The 8,946-nt window shown below is 51.9% G+C and overlaps 1 protein-coding gene across 1 annotated transcript; it reads left to right on the top strand.

Moving 5' to 3' along the window:
• Positions 1 to 300: 300 nt before the first annotated feature.
• Positions 301 to 3,929, top strand: PRG3 (proteoglycan 3, pro eosinophil major basic protein 2). The gene is made up of 5 exons (XM_067751751.1): positions 301 to 483; positions 913 to 1,226; positions 1,914 to 2,042; positions 2,858 to 2,972; positions 3,774 to 3,929. Exons 1-5 carry the CDS (start codon positions 423 to 425, stop codon positions 3,830 to 3,832), a joined length of 678 nt encoding a protein of 225 aa, XP_067607852.1. The 5' UTR covers positions 301 to 422; the 3' UTR covers positions 3,833 to 3,929.
• The last annotated feature ends 5,017 nt before the right edge of the window (positions 3,930 to 8,946 follow it).

Below are 8,946 nucleotides of genomic sequence, written 5' to 3' on the forward strand. Positions count from 1 at the left end.
GAGGTCCAGGGCTGGGGGAAGCAGGACCCTATATGGCAAACATCCTGGAGGCCTCTCCTTAGGACCATAATGGCCACTATCCTTCCCCTTTCACCCCCAGTGTGAGTGAAATTGGCCCTCAGTGTGAGCAGACCTGTTCCCATGGCGGCTAGCATCTGAGCTGAGTGCTGCCCCAGGGAACAGTGATGGAGCTCTCAGGAAAAAGTGTCTTTTGTACTTGAGCTGACAACCCCCTGTTCTTTTCTTGATTCTGCAGCTCAGGGTCTGTTCAGTCGGGGAGAAGGAAGCGCTCTTGTTTGCCCTTTAATCCACCAGTTAAGCAAACACTGCATCTCCACTGTGTGCCAGGGGCTGTGCAGACACGTGAGAAGTCCCCAAGGAGGGAAGGTGAAGTTGTGTGCCTGTCACAAGACTGAAGGGATATGAAATGCTCCCTGCTTCTGCCCCTTCTCCTGCTGGGGACAGTTTCTGCTCTTTATCTGGGTAAGTCCTCCTCTTCCCTCCTCATCCATTTTTCTCTTTTCTCTTCTTTCCTGCATCCGTTTTTGCTCTTGTGGGCCAGGGCCACAGCCTCTCCTCTTCAGTTGACCCAGCCCACCTCTAGTTAGATTTCTCCTGGACTCAGAACTGTGACCTGAACTTTCCTGAAGGAAAAACCCCCACCTGTGAAGATGAGGGCTTCTCACAGGTGCTGCCTCCCACTCCCAAAATACCCCACATGCGGTGTCAGCCAAGTTCTCATGCCTTTGGGTGTGTGATGCAAGAATTCTGGCTTGCCCAACCCCCAAGGGGTCCTTCCCGTCTTGGTTCCAGATGGCGTCCCTAGGAAGGCTGAGTGGGGCCATCAGAGCTGTCCGTGGTCCCGGAAGAACAGAGAGCCCGGCCTGATGGCAGGTTACCTCTTCTTTCCAGAGAATGCTGCCTCCCATCTGGGCAGCAGAGAGACACAGGCTGACCTGAGCCAGGATCTGGAAGGTTCGGGGGAACAGGAGGGAGAGCTGGCCCTGAATTATGGAGCGCTTGAGTCAGAGGGAGAGGACGCTGTGGCTTCCAGCTATCAAGATGCGTTTGAGGATGAGGGGGCCATGGAGTCAGACCCAGCTGCCCTGGACAAGGATTTGCAGTGCCCTAAGGAAGAGGACACAGTTCAGCTTCCAGGCAGCCCTGGGTGCAAGCCCAGCCGCTTCCTGGTGGTGCGGACCCCGAGCAAGTTTTGGGATGCTCAGGTAAATGGCAGGGAGGCTACTATGGGGGACCAGGTGGAGGAGACAAGAGTGGAGCCAACCTTCTGTTCCCTACCATTTGGACTAATGGCTCTCCAGGCCGAGTATGCATCAGAGTCTCCTAGAAGTCTCGTTAAAACACAGATTTCTGGGCCCCATCTCCTCAATTTCTGATTTAGCAAGTCTGGGGCTTAAGAGTTTGCATTTATAACAAATTCACAGGTGGTTATATTGTCGGTCAGGAGACCGCACTTTGAGAACCACTGGTTTAGATAAAAAGCTTTGGTATAAGATATGCCTGTGCTAAATCCTGGCTTTGCTTGTCGCCAGCCATTTTATTTGGGCAAGTCGCTTCACCTCTCAGGGCTCCTGTATCTTCATTTGTAAAATGGAGGTGTATGGTACCACCGCTTAGAGTTGTGGTGAGGATTTAAATAATACATGGAAAGTATTTAGAATAGTCCCTGGGTCATTGTAAACTCTCAGGGAATGGTGGCTGTAGTTATTCTGAGTGTTATTATTCTTTTCTGCAAGAAGTTCCTGACACCAGATAAAGGAACAAGAGACGGGATTCAGGGGGGCAATAGATCCCTGATTTCTGACTTGGAAAGGGATGAGGGGGTCTCTCCTGGAGACTCAGGGACTTGAGAGAAAACAGTGGATTTTCTACCCCACCTCTTCTCTCTGCAGGATACATGCAGGAGGTGCTACCGAGGCAACCTCGTCTCCATCCACAACTACAGTTTCAACTATCGCATCCAGAGAGGGGTCGGTAGTATTAACCAAGGACAGGTCTGGATTGGAGGCTACAAGTGCTGGGTAAGCGAGGGGCCAACTCCCAGGTACACGAAGGTCTTTCTGATTGCCTCAAGGGACCACCTGCTGGCATTAAGACTCATCCAGCAGCTGAAGCTGGCTCATACCGGCTTAGGAGAACTGATGATTGAGTGCCTCTCTTCCTAACTCCATGTTCAGTGGCTTCATGCTTGTAGCTTGAAAGCTGCCATGGTGGATGTATTTACACCAAGGAAATTGACAATTATTACAAATCAGGTTTCTTTCTTCCCTCTAGCCTCTCACCTTCCCCCAAAGCTGGTTGTTAAACGTTTACCAGCACACTCCTGGCGTCAGGAGATAGATTCTATATCTAGTTTGGTCCCTTACGAGCTGAATGACTACCTCCAAATTTCAGTTTCCCCATCTCTAAAGTGGGGTCCTTCTCTCAGAGTGGCCTTGGGATTGTGGACAAATAAGGGCCATTATATTTGCTACTCAAGTGTGGTTCACGGACAAGCAGCATCAACATCACCCGGTAGCTCATTAGACATGCACGATCTTGGGCCCCATCCCAGAACTCCTGAATCAGAATCTGCATTTTTCACTAGATCCCTAGGAGATCTGTGTGCACAGTGAAGTTTGAGAAGTGTGATAGCCGGAAGTGATGCTTGCTCTTCCATTGTCATTGCCTGCGAACCCTCAGGGATGGGTCTCAACGGTATCCTAGCCAGGTGGGCAGTGAGAGGAGATTATATATACAGTGTTCAGGAAGGGATACTCAGTGGGCTTTCCGGAGACCCAGAATCTGTCTGTCTCTCTGGACCTCCGCCCTCTGACCCAGCCTCTCTCTTCTCTAGTTCACGTGGGGCAACAATTTTCGCTGGACTAATGGCAGTAGCTGGAACTTTAGTTACTGGGCCTCAGAGCAACCTCAGAATGGGAGTGGCCGTTGTGTGGCCCTGCGCACCAAAGGTGAGGGGGCCCGGGCACCAGGACAAGGGGAAGGGGTGGCAAGGTGGACTCCCACACATGTCCCTTTGAGCTGCCTGAACACACCTCCCCAAACCCACACCCTCCCTCCAACTGGAGAACCAATGTCCCTGTCTGTGAGGAGGGCTGATAGGTAGGGATGCCTCAGAGCAAAACCAGGTGATGAGGCTCCCGGTCCAGGGGCTAGATGGGGACTCCCCATCCTCCCAGGCAAAGCTAGGCTCAGGGCCTGGGGACTCCTTTCCTTCCTCTGATATGATGGCGACAAGGAGTGAATATGGGACAGATGGGAGGAACAGATGTGAATGTAAGGTGTGGATGACGGATGAGGTGAAGATGCGGGAATTAAGGATGGCTGACTTTGCCTGCTTTGAACAGCACGGCTGCCAGATGTGAGGGAACTTATTACAGTGGCTGGACCATACGGGTTAGAGTAAGATGGCTGAGATTCACACCCCAGCTTTGCCACTTGCCAGCTGAGACACGGGCAAGTTATCACTCCCACTAAGCCTCAGTTTCCTCATCTGTGAAACGGGAGCGATGATAGCACCGACCTCTTGGAGAGTCGTTGTGAGGATTAAACGATAGCCCATGTAAAGCACTGAGCACATTGCCTCTGCAAGGGAAGAGATCAATGGCTAGTCCGGATGTGTGGGAAACCTGTGGCCATCGGATCATGACTACGGCAGGCAAAGATGACATATGAGGTGCCTGAGGAGGGGACGAGGGAGCACAGGCCACACTCAGGTGGGCAGCTGACATCACTGTGCTCTCTACCGCTAGGGGGTCGGTGGCAACGAGCTCCATGCAAAAGACGTCTGCCCTTCGTCTGCGCCTTCTAAGCCAGAGGCACGGAGATCCTCCCTCCACGCCCTCCTGGTGGCCTCTGTCCTACCCTTGGCACTTGTCCCCAGCCTCTCCGGATCATAAAGTCAGACTTCCAACAGCATCTCCTGACTCTTGTTTCTTCATTGAGCACTTCAGAGGAGTTGGACTCTGGGTTGGAAAATCCTGGAAGCATTCACTCCGGTTTCGTGGGGAGTGGAGTGGGACTTTAAGGAAAGTAAAAGATGTTGGAGTAGGGCGCCGGATCGGGGCGGGGGTGTGGGGGGGTGCGGGGCGCCGGGGTGTGTCTGCAGCGCCACCTGGGGGCGGAGCGCGTACCGGGCGGCGGTCCTTTTCGTTCCGGCTCTGAGGATTCCCCCCACCCCACCCCGCGCGCCCCACCTGCCCCAGGTCCAGGGAGGAAGAACTCCTTTGGTGAGGGGGTGGGGAACTGACCCTGTTGCTCTGTTTGGATTCTGTAAGGTGTGCGGGGCGGGGTGGGATTGGCGGCTTTCCAAAATGGAGGCTCTGTGGCCGATTCAAGAATTGGATGGACCGTTGAGGTCCCACCTGGGGTAACCACGTAGGAGGGAAGAGAAAGTGGTCTCTCGGGGCAGCCGGCTTCTCGAGACCTGTGTCTTTTTCACTTATGATAATGGCCCCTATTTTCCACTCTCCCAGCCACCTGTGTGTGAGTTCAGAGGCCCCAACTTCTTCTGAGATGGTTCCCCACCCCATTCCCAGGAGGGTGGCTGTCCTCCTCACTGGGCCCCGAATCCTTCATCACCTCCCCGGTCCCCAGCCTATCCCCCCTCCCTAGAGGGGCCGCATTCTCAGGAGGGAGCTGCCTCTCATCCCAGGGCCTTTTTAAAAAAACAATTATTTTTTTTTAACTTTTATTTTTGGCTGAGTTGGGTCTTCGTTGCTGCGCGAGGCCGTTCTCTGGTTGCAGCGAGCAGGGGCTACTCTTCATTGCGGTGCGCGGGCTTCTCAGGCTCTAGGCGCGTGGGCTTCAGTAGTTGTGGCACACGAGCTCTAGAACGCAGGCTCAGTAGTTGTGGCGCACGGGCTTAGTTGCCCTGCGGCATGTGGGATCTTCCCAGGCCAGGGCTCGAACCCGTGTGCCCTGCATTGGCCGGCGGGTTCTTAACCACTGCGCCAACAGGGAAGCCCCTCATCCCAGGGCCTTGGGGCCAAAGTCAGGGCATCTGTAGCTGTGTGGCTCCAATGCTGGTTCTACAGTCCCAGGTCTCCTCTGCTTCTCCCATTTTCTCAGATCCTGGGGACATTGAGAGAGAACACCGTTGCTGCTCTTAACTTTGTTCCAGGCTGGGCTCCAGGAAGGACCTGGGCTTGATGAAGCGAGAAACTCAGACTGGAAACTGGGTATTCGGAGGACAGAGAGCCCCGGGTTGTGAGCGAGAGAGAGGGATAGAAAGAGAGACTTCTTGGGGGTGTAGTTCTACATGGGGCACAGGGAGAATGTACAAGTATTTCTGGGGGCGCACACATACCCGTGTGTATATGGATCTTGGTGTGCACAAGAGTCAGGCTTTGGATGCCTGTGTGTATGTGAATCTGTATCTGTAAATATGCATAAATCTGTGTGTGAGTCAGCGTGTATTTATGTGTTGTGCGCACGTTTTATAATCTCTATTTATGGATATGCCTGTATGTCCGTGTCCATCTTTGAGCGTGTGTATCTGTGTAGCTTTGTACCTTATACTCCTGAATCTGTATATGCATACATATGTGTGTACCGCTGTGTCTTTGGCCAGTATCTTTGGGAGTATGTGTACCTATCAGTGTGTCTGAGCATATCTGTGTACAGGTCTACCTTTGTGCATGTATGTGTGTGTGTATCTGTACAGCTATCTGATGAAATGTGGAGTTTTTTTTTTTTAATAGATCTTTATTGGAGTTTACTTGCTTCACAATACTGCGTTAGTTTCTGTTGTACACCAAAGTGACTCAGTCATATGCATACATATGTCCCCATATCCCCTTCCTCATGAGCCTCCCTCCCACCCTCCCTATCCCACCCCTCTAGGTCATCGTAAAGCACTGAGCTGATCTCCCTGTGCTATGCGGCTGCTTCCCACTAGCTAACTATTTTACATTCGGTAGTGTATATATGTCGCTACTACTCTCACTTAGCCCCAGCTTCCCCCTCCCACCCCATGTCATCAAGTCCATTCTCTATGTCTACATCTTTTTTTTTTTTTGATTCCATATATATGTGTTAGCATACGGTATTTGTTTTTCTCTTTCTGACTTACTTCACTCTGTATGACAGACTCTAGGTCCATCCACCTCACTACAAATAACTCGATTTCGTTTCTTTTCATGGCCGAGTAATATCCCATGGTATATACGTGCCACATCTTCTTCATCCATTCATGTGTCAATGGACACTTAGGTTGCTTCCACGTCCTGGCTATTGTATAGTGCCGCAATGAACACTGTGGTACATGAGTCTTTGAATTATGGTTTTCTCAGGGTATATGCCCAGTAGTGGGATTGCTGGGTCATATGGTAGTTCTATTTTTAGTTTTTTAAGGAACCTCCATACTGTTCTCCATAGTGCTTGTAGCAATTTACATTCCCACCAGATGTGGAGTTTTGGGAACAGAAAATCCAGTTTTGCCAGATGTGCTTTGTTTCTAAAGATGCTGGAGTTGATGGAGCAGGACAGGATCGGAGAACCCCAGGGGAAGTGGCTGGTGGTGAAGCAGCAGGGTTGAGCCCTTCGAACATGAGCAGGGCTCTGGCAACAGGAGGAGGGGCCTTGACATTGCTATGAACCTCACCTGTGCTGGGCCCCGGGAACTGCCTCTAGGTGAGGCCTGTCCTCAGTAGACTCTATCCATCTGCCTTGGATAGAGATTGGGTCAGGGAGCTCCTAATCACAGCATGTCAGTCTCCCCAAGGGCATGGAACGGGAGCTGCCTTGAGGTCAGGCCCCTACCCACGTCCCCGCACTGTGTACTGCAACAAGCTAATCTTGATGCTGTACTTCTAAAAGAAGCAGAAGCAGTGGGGGGTGGGAAGGATGAGCTCTGCACAGGTAGCTCTGGGACTGGTATTTCTGGGAATTGCTGAATGGCAAGCCCCCTCTTATCAGCCTCCACTTATCTCCTTGGTGCGGAATGGGCTCTAGCTAATCCCAGTAACCAAATATACTGCCAGCCAAGGCCAGAGGTAGAGGGAGGGAGGAGAAAGGGGTGGGGTAGGGTGGTGCTCAGACCCTTCCAGACTGAAGCTTGCTTGAGGCAGGCCAGGGTAGAAAAGATGTCCTTCAAATATCCAGTGCTGTCTGTTAGTGGGCCTCAGCTTCAACCATTATATATTCTTTCCTTTGGCTGTTTAAGGCCTTTCAGACTTGAAGCCCTTGATTAAAAAGCAAATATTCTTAGGACAAGAAACTCCTGAGTGTGTTGTCTATTAATACCTCTGGAAGATTGATTGGTAACTTGCCGAGAACAAGGTTTTGTGAGGAGGAACACAGAAGGGAAAAATGTGTGTAACTGTTAGTGTGCATGGGCGGGGGGTTGTGGAGAAGAAAAGCTATTAAAAAGGAGATAATGAAGCAGAGAGTGCTGTGCTCACAGTTTTCTCTTCCTGGGGACCTAGGAAGACTATATTCCCCAGTATTCCTTGCTCTGGAATAAACCTGGGCTCTGCAGCATGATACTGAGTCTGGCCAGTGCAACGTGGTTGGATGTGATATAAACGCCAGACCTGGCCTTTATATGATCCCCTATGATCATCCATGATCCTCCAGTTCTCACTTTCCTTGCCACGGTGACCTGGGGGTCCATGTATCTCAGAGGGCATAGCTGCCAGGTGGAAGGGGCTGACTGACCTACGTTGTTGCATTAAATCCTGAGATTTCACAATTAACTTGTTACTGCACCAAAATCTGCTTTGGCCTAACACATGTAGAAAAGAGGGTGCCGACAGGTTTCTTAGTTTTTCCCAGGCAGGACAGGATCGGAGAACGTCCTGTCTCAAGATACGGCCCAGCAGTCAAGATCCCAGACTCTGGAGTCATAACGGTCTGGGTTCAAGTCCCAGCTCTACCACTTCAGTTTTAAAACCTTACTCAGCCTCAGTTTCTTCTCTAAAATGAGCGTTGAATGAAACAATGCCTGTCACACATTTAACTCATCGCTTGGCGAACGTTAGCTTTGATGCTGAGCTGTTAGGAATGAGCGTGGGTTTCAGGTCAAATGTCCGCGCATCGCAAATTTCTTCTTCTATTTCTAGGATTAACGACAAACCATAGCAAGCTTACCGGGGTTGGCGTGAGGGGTCACGTGATTGTGTTGGTGATCGTGCTGAGTACACGTGACGCAGCGGAGGTGAGTTAGTTACTGGTATTACTACTGAGATCAGCCCTAAGTCTTGCACAGGGAGCCGTGACCTAGTTCAGCCGCGGGGAAGACAACATCGGGCTCACACGTCCAGGAGCTCAGGCTGGGGATGGGCTGGCAGTCTCAGGACGGGCTGATGCGCCCGTACGAGGACCACCCCAGTCTGGAGGAAAGGGTCCCTGCGGGACAGAGCTGCCTCTGTCTCCTCCTCAGAGAGCATCCCTGTGACCCCAGCCTCAGCCCATCCTCCCGAGAGCTGGATTCACTGGGGCTCCTGGTGGGAGAGCTCAGCACTGCCTTCACTGATGTCTCTGCTGGTCAGATGTCTGGATGCTGCCTGATTCCCTAGGCCACCCATGGGGAGATGTTACCCCATCCTCTTGAGGATGGGGCTGGGGGTGAAGGCAGAGTGGAGAAAGGGGTGATGGGCCTCATGTGGCATCATCTCACCGCTTCTCTCCCTGGGGTGGGGGATCAGAGGGGTTGGGCCTTCCTGAACTACCCCCCAAGCTGCCCTGCGCCTTCTGTAGAGGGGCCAGCCCTCCATGTACAGTTAAGCTGGTCTCTGCTAAGGCCTGCGAGCCAACCTTTCCAAGGCATTTACCATGAAGCTAGTGAAACTTACACTCCAGGGCCACTCACCTGCCTGAGCCTCTTCTAATCCTAAAAGATGGCCCACGTTGCATATGCTTCAGGCTTCATAAAACCTGGATCTGCTCCTGATCTCTGCCCTGGTGAGATTTCTGGGCCTCCAC

This window comes from Pseudorca crassidens, chromosome 9, assembly GCF_039906515.1.
Source record: "Pseudorca crassidens isolate mPseCra1 chromosome 9, mPseCra1.hap1, whole genome shotgun sequence".
NCBI lineage: Eukaryota > Metazoa > Chordata > Mammalia > Artiodactyla > Delphinidae > Pseudorca > Pseudorca crassidens.